This window comes from Aptenodytes forsteri, unplaced genomic scaffold (assembly GCF_000699145.1).
Source record: "Aptenodytes forsteri isolate BGI_AS27 unplaced genomic scaffold, ASM69914v1 Scaffold49, whole genome shotgun sequence".
In the NCBI taxonomy this organism is placed as follows: Eukaryota; Metazoa; Chordata; class Aves; order Sphenisciformes; family Spheniscidae; genus Aptenodytes; species Aptenodytes forsteri.
In genome coordinates, this window is record NW_008795125.1 from 5,528,543 (window position 1) to 5,553,404 (window position 24,862).

Below are 24,862 nucleotides of genomic sequence, written 5' to 3' on the forward strand. Positions count from 1 at the left end.
GAGGAGAGGCCGAGAGAGTGGGCGGGCCGAGGGGAGGGGGCGGAGGAGGCAGGCCAGCTGGAGCCCACCTGAGCTTCTGCAGGCTGGAGGGCCAGCCCGCGGATGCCCGGTTAGATAACGGAGAAAAACGTTCCCGCTGAAGGTGGAGCAGGTCCCCAAGGGGTCTGTGAAACCTCCGTGCTCAGAGATGCTCACAATTTGGCTGGGCAAGGGCCTGGACAGCTCTCCCAATTTAGCTTTTTTGTTTTAATTGTATATTGAACAAAATACCATAAGCGAATTCGCACGAGAGTTTAATTAAAGTGTGAAATACTAGGAAAATACTGTCTGGCCCAAGCTGAAGAGCAGCAGTATGAATGCTGCTTTGGAGTACTTGTATACTCTTTGACACAGGGAACCTGGATGCAGCTCTGTGAACTCCTAACTTTATTCTCCTGGGTTAGTTTAGTGGCAAAGGAACTTTTGAAAGGCAGAGAGTGGTGTTGGGGAAGTCCTGGGAGATGCTGTAACTACACTGATAAGTACTCGCATTTCAGGGTGTTTTTAGAATCAAAAGTCATGCTTTGCTTGTGGGGTTTTTTATGACACTAAAGGCCCTAACATCACTACATTTTAATTATAATTTAAATTAGCTTAACATCTTTCTAATTTCATTTTTATGGCCCTTCCCTTTTATCACAGAAAAGAATGGGCTTAACAGAATGAGGTACAATTAGTTTTGTCTCTAGTCTGTACCATGGCTGCATGGCCCTTCTTCTTCTGATATTCACTCACACTTTATCACATACGCCAACAGTTGCATGCAGGTGCTGGATTGGCATATTATGCTCTCTTAGAAATTGGTGTCTCAGATAGCTATCAGCATCTTATATAGCCATGGTCACAGTCTTCTGCAAGTGCCCTGCAGTCTTTAAGCAGCCTCCCAATATCCTGTACAGTTTTAGATATTTAGTTTGACTCTGAGTTTACATCCAAGTGATGATAGAAAATAATTGGTTTGCCCAGTGTTAGCCAAAAAAATCCAGGAGTAGGCAGATCTCCCAAATCTTAATGTCCTGCTTCCTGGAAAAACCTTCCTCTTACGGCTTCTTCTGCACATGGGCTTTGGTTCTGCATCATTTTATGCCAACAGCATGGTACAAGGGTAGAATGTGAAAAAACAGCAACTTTTGTTCCACAATATCTCAGATGAATAATGATAAAAATGGCTTGCTTCATGCTTTTGAAGACTCTGGAAAGAAGTGGTATTAAAATTTCCCCCCACCCCCATCTAATCCAAGTGGTTTCTTACAGTAATTCATAGCTTCTCAGTTTTCTACCATGTTTCTTTACAGTGATAATGAAAAGCCAGGTTCCTTGCTGAGTGCTGAACTGGGCTTTCAGATGCATTGGTAGATGATACATCAGCATATATGTTAGTCATTAATAATATAACTGAAAATCAGGTAACTAGGAGCCACATAAAAGGATCAGAATGGTAGATTTCCCCCATCTGCTTTACTTGTCTCCTAACTACCTTCCAACATAGTGAATGACTTCCTTTGTTTAGTGTATTTTTTATATTAGAAATACATATTTTTCATGGAAGAAGATTTTTCATAGAACACTATGAATGATTAGAATTGTAAAACCGTAAGCTAGGAACATTTTAATCCTAGGTCTTGGAGAAATATATGATAATAAAACAGTTCTAAGCATGGTTGTTTTGCTTGCTTTCTTCACAGAGTTATAGTAAACATAATTCATAGTGTCAAAGGATGCCATTCAAAGACAATACGTTTTCTGAATGTGGCTTTTGACAGTTCCGGAGATTCTCTACTTGCTGGAGACCACCAAGGGAATATATATGTTTTTGACTTGAATGGAAACAGGTAAGAGTATTTCTATCGAGACATTTTAATTGTCTTCACATCTGTAACATTCAGAGGTATGGAACTTGCCTGGACAGCATGCCACAGGTCTGGTTTTAACCCTCAGTTTTCCACAAATGTGGAAACAGACAGTGGTTTTCTCAGAGCTGAAACTGCAAGCCCCTGTAGGCTCCCTAAATATTATTTTATTAGTTTAGCTGCTCCAAAAGATCAGTAGTTTGTAACTCTAAACTGAGCAAACAGCAATTTCATAGAACTTAAGCGATTAAATACTACCACAAGAAGTTATGCTTTGAACGATACCAATCAATTAATAATATGAGCCATGAATTACAATAAATTAGACCTAGTATTGTCATTTGCAGAAATATATTAATCAGTCTTTTCAATTTTACACTACTGAGTTTTAATATTTTTATATTTATCATAATTAGATATTTCTTTGCTCTCTTTTGAGTTATGTTTTTCAGTGAAATATATTGAAACTGATTAAGTTATTACTTCAGTTGACATTATGAACCCAAGTTTGCTAACACAATGAGAACATATATTTTTAAATAGGTTCAACCTTGTTCAGCGGACAATGCAGGCTTGCACTGCTTTGGCCTTTAATCTTCGCAGAAAGACAGAATTCCTGGTGGCTTTGGCAGATTATTCCGTTAAGTGCTTTGATACAGGTAAGGAGAAATTTAAAGGCTTACTATCCGGATTGTTCTAAAAAACTACATCATTTTAGTTTCAATCTCAATTTTTTTAAAGTTTTTTTGATGGAAATCTTATTATGTGTTTTATGCCATCTGTTCTTCCAAGAAAAACCCCCACAGTTTGGGCCCGTGGGGGTTATAGTCCTGTGGATAAACGAACCCTTTGCTTTGTCAAAGTTTCTTGTTCCCATTGAGTCACGCAGGCGTCTGTTTAACTGAAGTCTAGCACAGGATCCCAGTTATATTTTTAAAGCAATTCTGTATGTTTGCTTAGAATGAGGTGCTGTATGTAAAATCAAACTAAAATCAGTCGGCAGTATGTTAGTTTGCAACTGAACCAGTTGTTAACTATATTTACAGTAAAATATTTTAACAAAGTGACAATATACACTAAAAGAACTGTCACTACTTTTGAGTATGCAAGTAGATCTGTATCCTTATTCAAAAGCGATATCTAAAATTAACTTCACGGGCCAGCTGTGTCTCTCTCTTGATTAGAAGTTAAACGGTGAAAGTCACTGACAATTCATTCTTCATCAGTTAACCTTAACCTGTCAAAAAGTGCAGTTGTTGTGTCTCTCACCATCTGGATTTAAATCTTTTTCAAAAGCCGTAGGAATCACTCATCTGCAATTTGAGGGTCTGATATTATTAGTGAAGATTTTAATGTAACACACTGTTTCCCAAAATAGAGGAAGAGTCATAGTTAAGGTCTGAAATCCTCTGCTTTTTCTCCTCCTTTCAACCATAGTAAGACCAAACTTAGATTTTGGATGCACTTAGAGAAATCTTCTTAATTATTCCACAGAGTCCTGCATGTTTATATGGTGCTGTTTCCAGATACCAAGTCATACTAAAGAATGTTTTAAAATACAAATGTTATTCACATAAGTCAGTATTGGGTAAACTATCCTTAGAGGTGTATTAGATAATACTTACTTGGTGGGTTCCACCCCCTGCTTTAGAAGCCGTACTCTGTAATCCCATGTCATCTTCCCATGTGACAATAGCTTTAAGCACTCAATTGTCCATAAGCAGAGCAGAAAGTTTGACTGTTAGGCTTCATGAGCTGCTTTATAGCCATTTCCCATCTTTGATGCCACAGCATTAGGTCAGCTGGAACCACCCCATGGACTGTCAGGCAAACTACCCAACGTAAATAGTGTGATTGCCACAAATACAGTTTGGTTGCTGAGGGAAGATTAGTGGTCATGCAGTCACAAGTGGGAGACAATGTATTCAGAGGAACCATTTCCTTAGTATGCAATACACAGCATAAAAGTGTTTTGGACTCTAAAAGAATTAATGAGGTGTTGCTTTCTGACTGTGCCTTTCTATAGTCATAGCCTGTTGTCATTAAACCTTTCTTCCTTGCACCTGTAAATAGCTGCGTAATCATCCATGCATATTGTCCACAAGTAAAAACAAGTGGAGAATTCTAACTAGAACATTCAGTCTCAACTTCTAGAGATTACTGTGGGTGTTCACATCGGATAATCTGCCTATGAGGCAGATCTCAGTGTTCATGACTTTTTAAGATTGATTCTTAGGCTAAATTAAACAAGTCTCTGCAATTTGGCTTTCTGTGTAGAACTGAGAATAACATGAAATCTGTTACTTGGAGATGAAGAGATGGTTATGTTTCTCTAAGGTATAATAACTATATGAAGACTGATACCTTTGTTTCTTGTTTGTTGGGCTGTGATGGTAAATGGTCATATACTAGGTATGCTTAAAAGTCTCTTTCACGGCATAGTGTTGGCAATAAAGGCTAAAGTAGTAGTTGTTTCACTTTGAATGACTTTCATATTCTTTTCATCTTTTTCATCAACTCCTGCAGAAACCAAGGAGCTAGTTAGTTGGATGAGGGGACATGATTCTTCGGTGTCTTCCATCTCTGTCCATGGCTCGGGCAGGTATGCCATCACTACATCCACTGATACAGCACAACTGTGGGACTTGGACACCTTTCAAAGAAAAAGAAAGCTGAATGTTCGTCAGTCTGTGGGCATACAAAAGGTGAGTAAGGAGCAACTGCTAAAGGATGAACAAGCATACCTCAGTAGGAGTAACACCGCATGTTAAAATCACAGTACTTGAAACTATTTTTTAAAATACAGCTCAATCTTTTCTATATTTTTGGGCACATCTCCTTAACTGTTATCCTATCATGTCACCCAGACCACTGGAATCATGACTCAATAGTTGCAGAGATCTGCTGGGAACTTTTAAGGACCCTCCATCTTTAGAGATACTCAAAACTTGGTTGGATATGACCTTGACTAACCCAATTTAACCTGGAAGTTGGAGCCATCTTCTAGATGGACCCTGCTTTGACCTGGGGGTGGCTCAGAGGACCTCCAGAGATTGACTCCAACCTGAATGATACTGGGATTTAAGGGTGTTGTTAAAAAAACAGTTTTGGTGTCATAATGGTAACTTCAAACAGTCACCACCGCCTACCCCATTCAGCTGCTTATTCCAAAGCTGCTCTTCTTTCTATGCATGCTAAGCACTGAATGTGGGAACAAACAAAGCTGAAAAGTAACTCAGCAAAAAGAAATTGCTGCCTTTCAGTCTAGTGGTTTCTTTGGTTCGGTTTGCTGCATAGACACTTATACTGGAACAACAGGGGATGAGAAGGATGATGTGTTTGTGTCAGGGAGTCGTTTAAATGGGTCTTCCTTAGCATTAAGCTGCTTTAAACAGGTCTGCCTGCGCCACCAAATGTCAAATTTTGGCATAAGTACTACAGAAAGTACTGACGCAGTGCCCGAGCATTGCTTACACACGTGCTGCCCTGCAGTGAACAGTCTTACAAACACCACTTCAAACCAAAGTTCTCATCAGGCTGGTCACTAAAAAGCCATGCTGATTTTGCAGAGAACAAGGCTATTCATTTGAGTGTCTCCACCGAGTTCTAGGTCAGGCAGAAATTTTGTCAGCCTGAAATAGTCACCTAGCAATTACTGTGGAAGATCATGCACAAATTTTTGTTTGTTTGTTTGTTTTATTAAAACTGTTGCGTAGTGAACATTGCTCAAATAATTATCATGTCTTCCCTCCAGGGATGGCTGCATTTCTTTAGTGGACAAGATTTTTCTACTGCTGAGTATCTTTCTTTGTGTAGGCTATGGGTAGGGGCTTCTTATTGATAAACAGCTCTTGGAATTTGGTAGGATCAGGATGTTACAGTATGGAAACAACCTTTAAATCCAAACAATAGTGACTATGGTTGAATGAATAAATACTGTTTGGGAATCAAGAACCTGCACTTTTGGTTTGGCTCTACCATTTCTGATAGGACATTATGCAAATAACCCAATTTATCTGGATTTCATTTTCCTGTCTTTAGAATAGAGATAATGATACTTACTCCCATGCCACAATTTAAGACATATAGATAAGTGCTTTATTAAAGATCAGATTTATTATTAGACTGCAGCCCTGACACTCATTGTCCAAAGTTGGATTCTTGCTTGCTGTCTGAGCCATCATAGTAGTGTCACACCAATCTCTGTGGTGTACTTTTTGGTGCCTCTTTACTTAAGCCCAGTTGCACTCCAACATACACCTTCTGTTAAGTTGGTATGGGGCAAAGCTAATTTGAAAAGAGAGACTGAGTTGCACACTGTAAGAATAGTGGGTGAAAAAAAATGAGAAAGAAGAGCTAAGACATCACATCTATAACAACCATTTTCAAAGCATCACTGCTTATTCAAAAGCTGCTTGTGACCATCTTGTGGTATTTTTCTAGGGCAAAGCAGAAAATGAGGAACTGTTCAGTACTCCAGTTTACCAAAATGTAAACTTCATCCATCTGCATGATAGGCATCTGCTCTCAATTCATTGTCTAGACTTCCACAGGGTCCCTGAAGGAGGACAGGCAGCTCAATCTGTCTGAAGATGAATGACTGTCGTGGTTTAACCCCGGCTGGCAACTAAGCCCCACACAGCCGCTCGCTCACTCCCCCGCAGTGGGATGGGGGAGAGAATCAGAAGGCTAAAAGTGAGAAAACTCGTGGGTTGACATAAAGACAGTTTAATAAGTAAAGCAAAAGTCGTGCACGCAAGCAAAGCACAACAAGGAATTCATTCACTCCTTCCCATCGGCAGGCAGGTGTTCAGCCATCTCCAGGAAAGCAGGGCTCCATCACGCTTAACGGTTACTTGGGAAGACAAACGCCATCACTCCAAACGTCCCCCCCTTCCTTCTTCTTCCCCAGCTTTATATGCTGAGCATGACGTCATATGGTATGGAATATCCCTTTGGTCAGTTGGGGCCAGCTGTCCCCGGAAGCTGAGTCCCCTCCCAGCTTCTTGTGCCCCCCCAGCCTACTCGCCCCCCCAGCCTGCTCGCTGGTGGGGTTGTGTGAGAAGCAGAAAAGGCCTTGACTCTGTGTGAGCACTGCTCAGCAGTAACAAAAACATCCCTGCATTATCAATGCTGTTTCCAGCACAAATCCAAAACACAGCCCCATACTAGCTACTATAAAGAAAATTAACTCTATCCCAGCCCAAACCAGCACAATGACTCTGGTAGGTGAGGTGACTCTTTCCCCACAGGTAACTTTTACTCACTGTCAAGTGATTAATTTGGCCTGAACATCCAACTTTCAGTCACTAACATTCAGCAAGATGAATCCCATCCCAGGTATCCAGATTTATAGATTTTCAAGGCCCCAAGAGACCATTCAGACCAAAACTCTGAACTTCGTAGCACTGACTGTAAATCTCAGCCTGTAAATCTCAGTGAGTCCTTCAGGTAGTCCCTCAATGTTCAGATACCAGAAGACATTTTCAATTTAACCTTCAAAATTTTAGGTACAGGGAATTTGCTGAAGCTGCATGTGCTGCTGCCAAAATAGAACCTCTGATCTGTAAATTTGTCATTAATTTACATCATCACAAATGATGTAAATTTCATTTACATCATGAAATATGTATATGATCACAAATAAACCAGTAATTTGCCATTAAGCAGGAATGTATCTGATGACATCCAAAAATGTAAATAATGCAATTTTTTTCTTCTCAAAAGAGATTACATATAAACAATAAACATGTTCAGAATAACTGAAAAAATATATTTACAAGCTTTTTGGTTTTATCTTCATTCATCCTCACAGTAAAATCTGCATTTCATAGTTGGAGAATACACTGCTAAACTTTCTACACTATTTTTTACTTTTAATAGTTGTACGCAAAACTAAGGAGTTTAAGTCTAAAGATGAATGCTTCACAGAGTGCATTTGCCAGGCTCTTGGTACTATTGGAATGCTGAAGCCAGTTTGTACAAGATGCAGCAAGCAGTTGCTGAATGAGCAGTTCTGGCTCATGTCTTCCATCCCCTCCTGCTCCTGGGTTCATGTTCCCACCGTTTGTATTACATCCTCTCTGGCACTCATCAGAAACCTCCACAAGACAGTTTAACAGTCATAAAAATAACACAGATAAAGATTTGTGTCATTTCACTGAGATAAACTGGCTTAGCAAAGAGTACAACAATTTCTGAACCAGTGCAAGGGAGAGCAGGCCTGCCTAGGCTGTAACAGGGGAAGGGGACCCGCTGCCTGTGGGATCTAAGCCTTGCACTGCAGCTGCATTACGCAGTTACAGTAATAGCCATACTGTCATGGCTTCTTGCTGTGTTTTATTCTGCCATGCACTTTGGTCCAATTTAAAGGGTACTTCCTTGACAACATATTCCATTTTTTTCTTTTCCAAATTCTTCCAGGTTTTTTTTCTTCCACTGAGTAACACCATCCTCAGCTGTTTCAAAGATAATTCTGTTTTTGCATGGGAATTTGATACTCTTCACTGTAAATACCAGTTGCCAACTCCTGTAGAAGGTTCTGTATTACTTTATAAGGTCTTTGCAGTTACCAGGTAAATTGCTATTTTAAACATTCTAAAGGTGGACTACAAAAATTGTAGTTTTAAAACAGGTTTTCCTTCCTTACTTGTAATGCTTTATGGAAGTGTTGAGCTATATACTATGATAAGTTTTTTAACTCTGCTGTGACTGATACTTTCAGCAAGGATCGATAGCAGGTTTTATTACAGTCCCATAGCAGTTGAAATAAAGTAAGTTTATTTTTAATGACCAGTAAAATAAGGTTTTAACTGTCCTTTACAAAAGCAAATTTTATTATTTAGGAGCTATTTTGCTCTTTCAGGAGAGTATGACAGGAATAATGACAGATTCAAAAGTGATTTGAGGGCATAGAAGGAAATGTATGATCTCTCTCTTTTTAGCTAACGCTTACTTAAATTATAGTATTCTGATGGAAACTTTGCCTCATCTGTGATCCAGAGATGGCCGGATTTTTGTAGCTGGTGGAAAATCAAATCATCTTCACTTATGGTGTTTAGAATCAAAGCAGTTGATACGAATAATCCAGATGCCTGCAAAAGTACGAGCTGTCCGTCACCTGGAATTCCTCCCTGACAGTTTTGATGGGGGCTCTAGTCAGGTCAGTTTTTTTACAAAGCTTAAGACTGGAGTATTGGGTTAGTTGATTCAACACATATACTTTGAGGGCTTTGGGGGAACACAGGGGATATGGGCCCATACCATACAAAAGGAAAGTTATTGTGCTAAATGTTTGCTCAATTGCTCTTTTAGCTTAATGGAATGTCATTGCTGAATTGGCTATTCCTCTTTGTTTTACATTGACAATATTAATTGATGAATCCTTTTAACTTATAGGTCCTTGGAGTGTTAAGTCAAGATAATATTATGAGATTTATCCATATAGAAACATACAAACTTCTTTTTGACATTGGGAGTCATGAAGAGGGAATTAGTACAGCAGCAACTAGCCCCAATGGACGGTATATTGCATCAGTAATGGAAAATGGTAGCCTTAATTTATACAGTATCCAAGCTTTGACTCAAGAAGGAAATAAGGTAGAGTGTTTTACATTTCTTAAAACAGCAGTAAATCCCATTCAAGTTGATATTGTCTACAAAACTTTTGTATCAGCAGTAGTTTGCAGACATGTGTTGGAGTGCCATATTTAACACTACAAATAAAGAAAAAGTGGTTTGTAGAGTTCCCTTCATAGTTACTCCAGCCTGTCAGGTAATATGATGTTTTTAAAGCATATGTGTCACTGTGTTTCTGGTGGTGGGGGGAGGGAAAGACGGTATTTCTTTCTACAGCAATTTGTATGGACCAATTTCTCTTTGTAATGATGTGTTGGGGAGATGGAACCAGCATAATTGTGCTGCTTCTATTCCGTTTCCTATAGGAAATGTTTTGCAACTGATGCTGTCTTAAACTGCGGGCATGAATGGTGTTTTTGTTACTGTGATTTTGTTCTTCTTACTGTGTTATTGGATACCAGCATCCATCATTATGGCACAATCATACTCCTAATCCTTCCTAAATAACAAACATTCTAAATACCAGTTCTTATTTTATTAAAGTAATTTATTAATGAGAGTCAGGTTTCTAAATCCAGAGTTCCATGTATCTTTAATCACCATGTCTTTGAAGTAAGCAGTAACCAGCTTCGGATAATGACGGAGTTGGAGCTGAGGAAGGATGTGTAAAGATGTCACACATGCATTCCATTTGCACTTTTGCCGCCGGCTTGACGTGAACTGGGATATCCACTTTGTTACTTGCTTTCCCAATCTCCAACATTGAATTAATACCTCCCTGACACTGAAGACTAATTAAAGTTTGTAAAGGTCTTTTGTATTCTTTTTAACTGGTGCTATAGAAATGCAAAATGTTTTAGAGACATTGAGAAACACACTAAAATAAATAACCTGAACAGTACATGACACACATTTATACTATCCCAATTATATTTTAGTGTTTGCTAAACAAGGAAATATCATGATGTTTGGGTTGGTTTGGAAGCTACATAAACCTTCTCACAGTCTTTCTAGTTTATTACAGCAGTTTTATTCGCTGGCATACTTATTCAGGAGTATACAGTCCATATATATTTATTTATGGTATAAATGTGTCTCTATTCTTCTTGTTATGGCCATCAAGCTCAAAAATATGGCATATAAAATAGAGTAAACATCAAATTATAGTGTTATTTAATCTGTCTTACAAGATGTTAACCGAAGTATTTTCACTTAATATTAGCCTCCACCACCCATGTTCAAAGTAGTAGAAGATTGGTCCAAGTGCACGTCAGAGGCAAATAAACTGACAATGAGAGTGACTTCAGAAAAGTCAGAGTGGCCTAGGAAATCTAAAGGAAGCAAAATTCAAAACAAATTGCTAAAACTGCAAGTGAACACATCACTTGAAAATAAAGAGGTAGGAAGAAGTTGCAAATATTTTCTTCTCCAGTCTGCAGCATTTAGATTTCATTGCAAAAAAATATTTAGCCACTTACTTTAAAGAATAAGTTCAGGCACTGATTCACTTGGACGTTTGAGCAGAGAGGGGATTGAGGGAGTTTTAGTACCATTTACTCTCTCTGTTTAGCCCATACTCCAGTATTATGTGACACAGCCACAGCTGCCTCAAGTCAGCTTGGTGTACCTCTGAGGTTGTTCAAGCAACTTGTGACACATTTGGATATTTGCTACATCTGATCTGCTTCCCTACTGGCCCCTCTAAAATGTCTGCCTAGAAGCCATGTCATTTTTTATTAGTTATTTAGAAGATGCATTACTGTTACATTTATTTCCCTTCTGTCATCACTGTGCCATCTTCTCTCTCTGTCTTCATCTTGCATGTCATATGTATATATATTCTCATATACACACACACACATATATACACACATATCTATATCTATATCCTCCTGTAACATTCATCACAATATGATCTGTTCCTTATGTCAATATTGTTTATGGTTTGGCTATATCCATCATTTAATTATATATAGTTTAGTCAGCGTCTGATTTGCTTCTGACTGAAATCAATGGCAGCTGTTCTTTGAGTTCAGTAGATGAATGATCTTTTGCATTATCTTTTTTGTTATTGAAATGCCTGGGATTATGTAACAGGTAGCAGTACACGTTATTTTTTTTTTAATATTATGTTAGGAACTTCCGTATTTAGCCACTATCATCAATTAGAGTGCAAGGAAAGAGATTATGAAGGAGAAATCCTTACATTTATTGTTGATCCCCTATTTTGTAGAACAAATTGCCAGGTGGATTAAACAAGAAACGTCTGCGGGTCTTACTGAAAGGATTTGGAGAATATCCAGCAAAGTACAGGTATGTTTGTGTGCATGTTCATGCTTGCACAAAATAAAATTGCTTGTGTTTACTGGCCTACGAAAGAGAAGTTGCTTGACTAAGTCTGCTTTTTAATTGCAGGATGTTTGTTTGGCGTTCCTTATTACAACTTCCTGAAAACCACTTAGCATTCAGTAGCCTAATAGATAAGGGTACGCACAGTGCATTTGTGAATATTCAAAATGAGTACCCCATCAAAAGCAGGAAATTGCTGAGAGTTTTACAGAGGTAAAATATATATTTATATTTATTTAAATAATATAGATTTTTATTTTCATACAGCTATCTGGAATGTATCCAATAGCTGGAATCAGCTGTAAGGAAAACTCTAAAATGAAATAGTAGTGCCCTCATGCGATTTTGTTTTTATAACTCTCATAATCTTGCATGTGTCTTGACGTTTACAATCTTTCTATGTTGTGGTTCTGAAATGCATATTATATTCTTGTTTGGTTTTGGATTGATGTTTTCTACACCTTTGTTTGCCTTTGCATATAGGACCTTATCAGCTCTAGCTCACTGGTCTGCTATCTTTGCTGAGACGCCTTATATTCCTTTGCTAGCATTCCCATTTGTAAAATTATTCCAGAACAACCAGCTGATCTGCTTCGAAGTTGTTGCTACAGTAGTAGGTAAGCAATGATTTTAAAAACTCAAATACGCTGCAACATGTTTAAGCTTTCCCATGCAAAAGAGCTTTTCCTGATGAAATGAATGAGGTATTTCCTAAGAGGTCACCAGGCTCTCTTCTAAAGGTGTTGCCAGGAATTAATATGTAGCAACTGAATGCTTAAAACAAAAACCTGCTTCTACATAAAAACAAGACATGAGACTTCCTTTTGGAGTCTTTCTAGCAAAAAGTTAGCAGTTTAACAGTATTTGTAAAGTCTTTTCAGTAAAACCAAATGTATCTAGCATAATTATATCATCATAACTAAAATATCTGAGACATGGGAAAAGTAGTCACACACACACACCCCACCCCTGCACCCACTCCCGGTCAAAAGGGAACTATCTCTTTGAAAGTTTTACTGTGTTCAGTTGTCCTAAGCGTGTGGTAACTCAAAATGAGACATTTGGCTGAAAGCTGGCTATGGCTGTCTTCTGAAGAAACATTCTAAATTAAAATGCTTTACACTTAAATTAGTTGTTGCAGCTGCTGCTAAGTCTACAGAAGATATGTGCTGCCAAGCATAGATACCCACTTTGCAAACACATGCTGTTAGTGAATAAGCATCCAAGTTTACGGAAATTATTCTTAGTATGTTAAAAATTACTTTATCCAGGCTGTGGTTTCATGAGACAGAAATACCAGTTTAAGCATTCCCATCTGCCTCCAACCACTTAGTCCCACAGCACATAGACTTTTTTTCACTTTATTTTTGAGCCAGATTAGTTCCCCAGTCTGGTTCACAGTGTACTGACACAAACACTCATGCCAGTGCAGCTGGAGGAGCAGCATACTGTGGGAATGGTTTAGGAATAAAAGCTAGGAAAGAGGAGAGATGAGAATGTCTTGAATAGGTTTCGCTGCCTAAAACTACCTCATAAATTCAAAGCCTTTATAACCAAACCTTAAGGTTGTCAGGAGTCTATCACTGGATTACAGTGGATTGTGTTGGGCTTTTTTTTCTCTTTCAGTTAATTTTTGTCAGCACTGGTTTGAGTATTTTCCCAATCCTCCAGTTAATGTCCTCAGTATGATGGAAAATGTTTTGGCACATCATGACAAAGAACTACTTCAGCATTTAATAAAATACAATGTGACTTCACAGGTAATATTCTAGCCAGCTTTTGTATATGAAATGTCACTGCATTGAATGATAGTGCAGTAGTCTTTTATTTTGAAATAATTCTTTTTTGAGGGAGCTTTCATTAAATAACAGTGAATGATATGGGAGTGTAAAGAATATATCATTGCTTTCCTGCAGCTTGTCCTTTTCCATGATCATAAATCTCACATACATGGTACTGTAGTTCTTAGAAGTCCTTTGCTTTCAAGTCCACATTGATTGAAAATCTACTTATCAAAACATAAATGTACTTTTTTTTTTTTTTAAGTGGACATAGGTGTGATGAATTCATCTTGTAATCCCTATTTATCATTACGGATGAGTTTAGCTTCACAAATCTAAACAGAAGATTCAGACATCAGGTGAAATAAGAAATTTATTTATAATTACCCCATATTAATGTTGAATGTTTATAGTAGGTGATAAAACTTATCTTCAAATATTCTGGTTTAGTTCCCATTTCTTTCATAAATCAATAAATTCTTGATTTATACCAAGGCAAGAAAAATTCATATTATTTCTTTAAAAGGAATGGTAAAATTGTACTAACGGATTATTTTGTCAATTTTCCCAAATAATGTAGGTTTATGCTTGGCCTCTTCTAGAAACACTGTTATCTGAGGTTCTAACAAGAGAAGAATGGCTGAAAGTCTTTGACAATATCTTCTCCAACCATCCTTCGTACTTTCTAATGATTGTTGTAGCCTATATTATATGTTCCAGAGCTCCCTTGCTTCACTGTCATCAAACAGGGGATTTTGAGGTAAACATCTTCATATTTAAGTCAGTCATATGAAAGTGTACCTACAGAGACATATAAAACATTGTTTCTGTTGTTACGGAGGTTAGAAGGAGATGTTTCATTTCTACATTAATACATTAATACATGTATCTGAACAGCATCGTCTAGTACCTGACAAATATACAATAAATGAGTAAAATATTGAGCAATTTCCTGCAGTTTAATGCACGAGATCTTTAAAGGCTTTCATAAGCTTTCTAATGCCGCTAAAAGCCATTTTGTAAATGTCAATAGTTCATCAACTACAAAATAACTCTGCCTCTTTTTTGGGGATCTAATATGGACTTGTGCCTGTGGAGATAAGACACAGTCATTCTGTCATGTTGTTTCATTATTTTGCTTTCAGATTTGCAAAATTAGGCAGTATTATTTGACGTTCTCTGAAGCTAAATGAAAACATTTCCTTATGTTTATCCTTACATGGGAGGAGGAGGTTTTTTCATATGAAAACATCTCAGTAGGCAAACAAAGGGTTCCACCTTGAAAATGTGCTTGTGAGCAGACAGTTTGACAGACATCAAACAGACAACATTATTGCTACGTTTAATAATAACCAATTTAAAGATTTTCTTGGTGAATAAGATCTTTGACAGGAAGAATAGTCCTTCGAGAAGAGGAACTTCCAAGCTTCATGTTTGAACACCAGAAGTCGAGGGAGGTTTATCCAGTGGTAGGAGTGTCTATGCAGGCAGTTGGACACTCTAAATTCACACCTAGCTTTCCAGATCCCTTACACAACTGTCATCTGAAGAGAAGGAAAAGAACCGGAGCATACTTTTACAACTTGAAGAGGTTTGGGTCAAGTCATTTTAGCCGGTGATATTTTACTAATTGGTAGGGCTAACTTAATAATCCCTTTTTAAATCAACTTTTGGAATATAGGTCTTGCTAATTTACCTAATTATTCCCAAATAAGTATATTAAAAACTTGCTTAATCTTTTGTAGAATGTAAATGGAAGCATGTCTCTTACAGTATTTCTTTCATCATCGTAACAACCTGGACATTAATGCTGTGATTAAGGAAGCTTATCGTCTTATGGAGGCTACACCACTAGATATCCATCCACAGCGTACGCTTGATGACTTCATACCACTTACAAAAGGACAGTACCCTGTATTTAATAAATATCCCAATTTCATTGTGGATTATCAAACTCGGGAATGGGAGAGGATCAGACAGGATGAAATTGAATACTTACGAGAGAGGTATTAATGGGAAAGTTGAAGACAGTATCAGAGTGGGAGGGAGAGGTGAACACAGTTGCTTTTTTCTGTTGTAATCTGTATGCTTGAGAAGAGAGACGATTAAGAAAATTCAAGAAGATGACTTTAAATAGCTGCTAAAGGTTAAGAGTTATTTGGTTTGACAGATTTTTAAGTTAAATTGGTAGTCTTATCTTAAAAAAAAAAAGTTTGATAATTCGCAGAAAATACTGGGCCGCAAGTCTTCAAACTTGAAAGCTTGTAAGTCAGAGCCTAAACCTCCATTGACTTTGTAGTGTCCAACTTTGTGAAGGGCCAGGAGTTCTTAGCTTGCTATTGAAATCAATGGGTACCATGATGCCATGGCACCTTTAGAAACTATGATTTTTTGTTAAGAATGTGAGGAAGACAATATCTGCAGTCATCTGAAATGCCCTGTTGTCTGTAACAGTATTGTAACTCTTCCTCATGTACTTTATCAGTACATAAAGGGGATGCCATACTCTTTCATGACATCTCATTTCAGCAGTTCTTTGCTAGTACAGTCATCAATTTCTAAATAATCAAGTAATTTCTTGATACTTGGCTTGAATTATTAACATGTGATCTCCTTCCATTTAGACAATTAGCACATGAATTAGAAGCTAAAGCACAGGAACGGAAAGCAGAAGATGAAGCCTGGTATCGAAAGCAGGAATTACTTCGAGAAGCTGAAGAACAGAGGCGAAAAATGCTACTGGAAGAAGAAGAGAAGCTGGCAGAACAGAGGCAGAGGTATTACAGTATAAGAAGCATTAGGGGCCTGGCTACAGAATCCTGCTATTACATTTTTAACCATGAGTAAAGGAGAAATAACCACTAATTTGTATAAATTGTAATGTGGGAAAACAGTGTGGTCTGGTGGGTCAGATTTTGGTGTGGGAATGAAGTGATCTGGGTTGTATTACTGCCTTGCCTGAGGGAATACAGCAGATTAGAGGCCAAGTCACTTCGTATTTTTGTCTCAGCTCCCAGCCTTTTGTCTGATCTCTTCGGATTGGGAATGCTCTTAAGCAGTCAATTGCTGTGTGTTTGCACACTGAGACTTCAGACTTGCACTGTGGGCAGACTCACGCTGCAAATATAAAAGTCACTTATAGTATCAGTGACTGTACACATTCTTGTATTTCTAGTGGATTTAGAAAAAAGACTGCTTTATGTATCAGTTGCTGAGCAAAGAGTTGTGATAGTACTGAAGCTGAACTGTTAGTTTGTACATTTTGCAGTTGTGAAGGTTTAAGAGAATTTCAACATCTCCATAGTTCTTTAGATCAGCTACAAGTAATCATAGAATCATTTAGGTTGGAAAAGACCCTTAAGATCATCAAGTCCAACCACTAACCTAACGCTACCAAGTCCACCACTAAAGCATGTGCCTAATCGCCATGTCTGCAGGCGCTCCGTTTAAACCTCTGTAACCTAGAGTAAGCTCGCTTTTTTTTTAAAAGAGGGCAGTAAGCCTTTCTTTGCAAACTAATTCTTGAGTTTGTGGTTTTATTCCTTGAAAAAGTTTTATATTTTCCAAATAAAATTAGGACTAATTTTGTGCAGAAGGAGGTACCAGGACACTGGCAATTATTCTAAGGAATAGTTTCCAGTTCTGGATCATTGTAATAGTAAACTAGTGCTTATTAAAGTAGGACAGAAACAGGGCACAGGACTTAAAAGCTTAATTGGCGACGTTGCCATTAGAGGATGTCTGTGTGTCTGTGAATTTCATTTTGTCTTGTAAATGAAAACTGGACAATTTAAAAGAATGAAAGCAACTGTCCTAAGCTTTGTAAGTTAGAGATTAGCTCATAGTAACTAATGGATAACTGCAGTGCAAGTTTCTGCTCTTTGGTACTGACCTTTCACATATACAAGTTCCCGTGTTTCTGATTGTTTTGGCTTTGAAGACTAGCTGCTGTGAAAAGAGAACTGAAAGTAAAGGAACTACAATTTCTAGATGCTTCAAGAAGGCGTTTTCTGAAATACCAGCAAGATCAGCGTCAAATGGAACTGAAACATCTCGATGACGAAATTGCGAGAAAGGCTGAGTATTGCTCAAGCAATTCTTTTGTTGAAGGTTTATTAGTGAAAATAAACAAGGAAAAAATGCATAACTAAAATTTCAGTTCATATACTGTGATTTGTGAGCCCAGAGGTGTATTTAGCATGAGATGGACTGCTTTAAGTGGTAAATGCATAATTTAACAGTTTTATTTGGCACTTACTATGTTCCACTGGCTTGCTTTAACTGGCAAAATTCCTGAGAAAAGCCATATTCATCTGTATATTGGCAGTGTTGAAAAATGTAATGAGCTCCTTAAAGGACTAGTGAATTCTCAGCTGTCTGTGGGCTGTATGTCCAGATTGCAAATAAACTCTGCCATTGATGGAGAGGCTCTGAGTGGCCTCTGGCGAGGCCTGGCTCTGCTCCCGTGTTACTAGCTCAAGCACCGTGGCATGCAGATGCTGAGAATGGAAGCTTTTGAACCTCGTGGGCACGAATTGAGTCTTTGCAGGGCCATTCCTTGTGTCTCAGCACCACACTTTGCAGAGCGTAGTGCAGTTGTGTGTTTGTTTCCGCAGTCAGGGCACTGTAAAATTTGTTAGCTCCAGCTCAGCACAGGTTCTGCCAGGTGCAAAGTGGCCACTTCCCTATCTGTGTACTGTTCTCCGCAGCATCCTGGGTTCAGAGACTCCTTATTTGATTCGGAGCTGCATCTGGCAGATTATTAGCGCTAGATCAAGCATGACATTTCCCTAATATGCTTGGCTAGATGCAAAACTATTCCTGTGCCTCTTTTCCACCTTGCCCTGTACTTTTGATATGCAATATTTTCCATTATTCATGGTATGACAGAAAGTTAACTAGAATTTAGAAGTAGGGTGTGGCTTGGAGTTTTGGACATTCTTCTTGATACTGGTTTTTTAAGGGAGAAGAATTTCTCCTTTACTGTATCTTAATGTGTTTCTCTTCTCCTCAAGGCATCCATGAGAGAGCAGGAAACAGCTGCTACTGTTCAAGATGTAGAAGTACAACGGATGGAACTTGAATCACAAAGACAGCTTTTTGAGCAGGTAGTTATTAGGGAACTATGCAGACGTTTATATTTAATGGTTCTTCCTTTGCAGTTCTCAGATTCGGTTGTATTCATTCAACCAGACTTTGTGAGGAAAAAGGGGGGCTTTTTTTTTTTCCCCCTCTCTGATACCTTTTTTAGAATAAACCCTCTGTTGATAAGACCATTAGTAGAACTCACTGTTATCTGTTTTTCTGGGAGAAAATACCCATGTCCTCCCCATTTTATTCTTCTCCTGTGCAGAGGTATCATTAGGTTGCTGCAGGGTTTAGCTGTGTGCTCAGCTGGTTGAGAGAAGTGAGGAACGTGTAAATAAGAAATAAGTCTATAACAATATGTTCCTCATCCCAGAAACTCCCACCTTTTCATCTGTGGTATCCAGATATATCTACATTTTCTGGAGAGAACAGTATAGCAGATTGATGTAGTTGATGAAAAAATGTCGAACTGCAAACATCATTAAGCAAAGAGGAGTGGATGGTTTGTGGGGAATGTGCAGTTCCTTTCTCTGACTTATAATTCAGAAAGATCACTATTCAGTAATAAAGGGTTTTAATCAATAATACTGTTTAAAGTTAAATATGAGTTAATTCTTATAAATAATTAATGACTGAAAAGCAAGGCTGCCGATGGAAGGCTTTAGCAATGTCCATTTTGGTTAGAAATAGTAAGTTAAGTGTTTAGAAATCACAGCTACATGTGCCCATCTTGCATACCTGCAGATCCAATGGAATGCAAGCAGAAGTGAACATCCAGATAGCTAACCCTTATTTTGAAGCATGTGTCTGCTTATATTTGGCTTTTTAAAGCTTTTGGCCATGGGCTTTTTATGCTGAGCATAACTGGGCTAAATTTCTTTTAGCATTTATTTATTGAATACACAGCCAGCTGTATTGTGGCTACATAACGCAAACCAGGCTAAGCTCATTTGTGTTCCAGTACATGTAAAGTCAGCTGTTTAAGGGAACTAATTCTACAGTGATCATCCTCTTTGGGCTAGAAAGGTAGCAATTATTTAACTAACTGAGGATATATGTCTCCCCACGAGAGTCTGTGTAGACAGGCTTTCACTGCCCATGCCCTGAACTGACTGTTTTACTGCCATTAGTGAGGGGTGATATGCAAGCTTAGAAGGCCGTGTATGTTAACTTTGCTTCAGTACCCTGCTGACACAGCTCAATAGATTTCTGCAGGCCTGGGAAGGGGTTATGTCTTCTCCAGAAAACTCTGTAGATGTGCCCTGATGAATGTGAAGAAAAGGTGGTGAGAGTTAAAATTCTATTTCTAGATCTACTGCTGATTTGTACTACTTCAGCAAATCATCTCTGCATTCAAGCTGCAGATGTGTTTATTATAAGTCCCTGTACCATGAAACATGATTTATATTTGTGAAACATTTTGAGGTTTTGGCTAAAATGCACCATAAAAGTGCAGAATATTTTCATGATGAATCTAATTCATTTAAGTTGGAATTCTGCTTTTATGCTCCACTGTAATCCAGGGAACGGAATTACATCAATATCAACCTGCGAGACCACTGTGGTGACTCAGGCTTAGTGTAATTCCAAGTGGATAAAACAGCAGGGACTATCACTTTCTTGGACAGTTATGATGTATAGTGGGATGAGATGTGTGGATATATTCAAATACTAGTTTAATGAAATTCTAATAGATGTTAAAGAGACAGAATTACAAATGTGGGTTAGTAGCTTAGCAACAGTAATTTATGTTTGTGTGTTTGGCAGCATCTAATCAAAGATCAAGAGGCGGTTACAAAGGAAATGAAAGAAGAGGTGGATGCCCATCGAAGAAGGGTGGATCTGGAATATCATCTTGTTCAGAGATTGATGGAAATAGATAGAGAAGAAAAACAGAAAGCTCATAGAGTAAGATGATTGGATCTTAACATGTATTTTGGGGAGTTAGTATGCTAACTAGTGCAAGTAGTACTACTTAATAGTATTTTAATTGCAATTAACTAGTTCAAGTTAATATGAAAATATTTTCTAAAGAAAACTGATTTCTAGACACCTATATTAATAGATTATGACGGTATGTTTAAAGTTTTGAGGTTTTCAAAAATCTAATTGAAGTGTCCAAACAGCTATATAATACTGCAATGCTCTGGGCCTGCCATGAATATTAACTTTTCTTTACTTCTCAGAACTTAGAAGGCATATAAGGCTCAAAAGTGCTTTTCAGAATAAGACATCCTCCTGTTAAGGAACATGAGTTATTTGTAACCATAATAAAACAAAAGTAAGCCTCAAAGGAACTTTCAGTTGGTAGTACTTGGCAGGAAATTCAGCTGTAGAAGCTGTCTTCTAGATCACAGTAATGAATGTATGTAGCTTGACATTAGGAATTGTTCAGATTTTCAAGCACAGAACTTGTAACTGCACAGTTGGAAAAATAGTTGCAACTAACCCACTACCCATATGCTTGGCATCTGCATTTATATTTTGTCTAGAAATAAACATATGGGTCTGAATTTTTGTAAACAGCCTTCGATTTTTGGAAGCAGATGGATGTGGGTGGAAGTATTGGCATCCAGGTATCAATCTTACGTTAATTGCACCTGTAAATCATATTAAATCCATGCTAGGAAAGCAAAATCCCCAAAATCATGGAGAGGGTTGATGCCTCTTTCCAAAAGATTAAAAAAAACCCCAAACCTAAACTAAAAAAGACCCTCAGTAAGGGAAAGAATAAGGATGAAGAAGAAGCAGAAGAAAGCCCTGATAGATGAGACGGCCTGCTGTAATGAGTGGAGGAGTGGCACTGCAGGTACAGTCTCCCAGCAGGGACATCACAGTGATACTGCAGAACGCTTCAGTTCATCTTACCTTATCTGTATGTACAGCTGTGTACTTGAAATAGAGTACTCAGATTTCTGGTAAGAAAGGTTTTTTATTAGGTGGCTGAAGAAAATTTAGCCAAAGCAGAGCAGAAACGCATTGACACCGACTGGAGGTTGCAAGCGTTACATAAACTAAGGCGTGATGATCAGGACCGTGAGAAGCGTTATGAAGAGATAGCCAAGCTCCTGCATGACAACAGGGTGAAAGAAGCTGAACTGCTGAAGGCCATGAGGGAAGCAGAAGAAAAAAAGGTGTTTGCATTATTTCTTTTTCTAAGTGGGACTGGCACAAATGTAACTGTCTTTTGCCCATAACATGGTAGAGCATAAAACTGAAAGGTATTGAAGAAATATTTTGTTAGGAATCTCCTTTCCTAAGTTTTGACTGGAAGTTTCTGGAAGCACTAGAGCAAATCGGTGAGGATATTTTAGGCTTAGGAAAGCATATTCCTAATGCTCTAAGTTCCTCTCATTTTTTTTTCTCTGACCCAAGACTTTTACTATTCTCCAGGAGTTTGAATGAGAAATTTTTCAGAAAGAAACATTCACTCAGCTTAATAACATGTATTTTGATTTAAGGGTGAAGTTTAGTCTAATAATCCGGATGGTTTTACTTGTTGCTTTTTCCTTGCAACACATCTGTTGAGGACACATTTAATATCTCTGTTGCACAGTGGGAAGAAGTTTTACAGAAAAAAGCTCAACTGGAAGAAGAGCAGAAGGCTGCTGCTGCTGCAGATAAGCACCGGAAGCAGTTTTTAGAAGACAAAATGGATGACACATTAGAATTGGCTGAAAAGCTGCAAAGAGAAGATGGCTATTTTGGTGAGCATATAGGTAATGCAGTTCTCCTGTGCGGGTGTTGGCATGAAGCATTCAGCAACTGAATACAAACTAAGTGTCCAATATTAGGGATAAACTTAAGCTTAACTCCTTTATATAAGTACTTTTTGGCAGTATTCTTTCATGAAACCAATATATCAGGATCTCAGTTTGATATCTATCAGATGCAGCAATATAAATGGCATTTTTGGTAGAAGCACAGGTTTAGATCAGCTTAAGCCGATCATAAAATCGCATCCCTTAGAAATCCTCTGTCAAGTAATGTAAAGAACAGCAAACTCACTGCCAACAAGTGACTTTGCCAAGTGTTTGTTCACAGGAGAAAAACATTTATGCGCTTCCAGAATTGGCCAGTACATCCTTCTCAAATGCTGCATTTGTGTGCTTTTGCAGATATTTCTCCTATTCCTCCATCTCTGCAAGGCTCACACAAGATTAGTGATTAGTATTAAGATTAGGTGATTAATATTGCTTTGGGCGAACTTTTTCAGACTTTGCCCTTATTTGCCTAATGTTTTTAATATGGAGTAATTTGTAACTGCCAATTATTAAAATGGGTGTCTCCTCCTAAAACTGCAAGTATGAGTAGCCATATTCCACATGATCTTAGTGGCCCATTTGTCAGAAGATTAATTATATAGGAAGAAACAGCACATGTGGAGCTGTAATTTCTTGAAATGAAATGCAGTGATGCATAGCCTTGACCCATAGACTAGAAACATTGACTTTTAATTCTGAGCAAATTGTACTTGCCATTAGCTGGAGTGAGTGATTGTTCCAGTTTTGCTTCCTGGAGAAAAACTGTTTCACCTCAAGCTAGAAAAATTCCTAGAAATTTAAACACTTTTAATTGAAAAAGAATCCTTCTCTCCACTTCCCACAGAGAGACTGCGTGTTTTAAAGGCCAGATGTACAGAGAGAGGGGTAGAACTCCAGCAGGTGCCAAGGTCTGGAAACATCTGTCTCAATGATTTGTCTGCATCAGAGTCATCATCACACAGTAAGTTTCTAAGTTAGGACCCTCCTTTCTTTAACATTTAATTTCAGAAGCATGGATCACCTCATTGTGCGATTGAGTCATTATTAGCTGTGTAGGTGTTTAGTGGATAGTAAATGAGTTTATTGTTGTATTCTATTTCACACCTGAAAAAATGTCTTCACTACCAGGGGCAGCACAGGTAGGAAGTGCCTGAAGTGCATCACATTATGAGAATAGTCATATTCTCAACTCTCAGCCCAGTTTCATCTCATTCTGACCTGATCATTTTACCTATGCTTTTTCTGTCTTCATCGTTATGTATGATTTGGGGATGTTGAGAAGATGTAGAACTGTCTTTCTTCAAAGTCTTACTGAGAGTTACAGTCAGGAATTAGTCTGTAATCATTTCCTCTGGGCTGTCCTAGCCGTTATGGCCAGTGAAAGCACATTTTAAAACCACACGCATCTTATGTACAAAACTGTACGCAATGGGAAACATGTATATCTATGGACCTCCCATAGCGACCCATCAGCATCTGACCTTTTTGTAACAAAACATAGGTACCACTTTCAAAGAACCTAGGAGGAGTTGTTCCTTGTTTTTATGGGTCCTAGGGCTGTCTCGCATACAGTGGTGCTAATAAAACATAGTGTTTCTATGCAGGAGGTATCAGTTTTCCAATGAGCATTTATGGTATTTATGGAAAACTGTTAGTTCCAATATTAAGTCCGAGTTTCTTGCACTTAAGTGTCTTTAGACAGAAGACAAGAACTGGCATGCCGAGAGCGGGAACTGATGGCAGAAGTCAGACGGCTCAGACAAAAGCTTACCTCACAGGCTCGAACTAGACATCCTCCAACTCATTTCCAAGCTACAAAGTGGACACCTTGAGATGGTTTGGTCTGGACCTCATCTGTACTTTCAAATTATTAATCAGTGAAACGCTAAATATGTACAGTGTGATTAAGGACTGATCATAGATTGTTTATTATGAAGGTCTTTGGAAATATTTTTATATAAAAATGCTAGCTAGAAAAATGTGTGTTGTTTGTAACCTTCTCATTATTTTCTTGGTAACTATAATGCTATTTTTACTTCTAAAATAAACTCACTTTTTACCATTAAGTTATTACACTTGAAGTATTTGTGCACTTTCTGGTGAATACCATGACTTGAAGAAACAAACTGCTGTTAAAATGTTGGTTTTGTCAGTGATGTGTAAGTGGATTCTACAAGTTGCAGCAGGGAAATTTGCAATTAGAGAAAAAGTCCTTTCCATTGAGAGCCGAACACTGAAAATATGGCCCAGGGAGGCTGTGGAACCTCCATTGCTGGAGATATGCGTAGTTGTTACACATATTAGCAGGTACATTTCATGATAAAGAAAGGAGACAGAGGATCTAAATAAAAACAATTATTTTTGTGCTGCTAGGCTGATTTTCACTGGCTATCACTATTAGCATCCTATTAGC

General features: G+C 38.1%; 2 protein-coding genes across 2 annotated transcripts in view; one reads left to right on the forward strand and one right to left on the reverse strand.

Annotated features, from left to right (window-relative positions):
- DERL1 (derlin 1) overlaps window positions 1–1,119 on the reverse strand; it is a 22,612-nt gene extending 21,493 nt beyond the window's left edge. The window contains exon 1 of the mRNA XM_019471508.1: window positions 1,084–1,119. Coding sequence (XP_019327053.1) covers window positions 1,084–1,119 — 36 coding nt within the window. The remainder of the gene's footprint in view (window positions 1–1,083) is intronic.
- A 727-nt stretch (window positions 1,120–1,846) lies between these two features.
- Window positions 1,847–24,467, forward strand: TBC1D31 (TBC1 domain family member 31). Its single transcript, XM_019471516.1, is given in 20 exon segments — window positions 1,847–1,871; window positions 4,416–4,594; window positions 8,313–8,464; window positions 8,892–9,051; window positions 9,288–9,488; window positions 10,690–10,866; window positions 11,701–11,780; window positions 11,883–12,029; window positions 12,300–12,433; window positions 13,443–13,576; window positions 14,178–14,357; window positions 15,371–15,603; window positions 16,222–16,374; window positions 17,538–17,673; window positions 18,613–18,705; window positions 20,453–20,593; window positions 21,625–21,819; window positions 22,242–22,404; window positions 23,294–23,410; window positions 24,139–24,467. Coding segments are annotated over 20 exon segments (2,943 nt in total). The 3' UTR covers window positions 24,282–24,467.
- The last annotated feature ends 395 nt before the right edge of the window (window positions 24,468–24,862 follow it).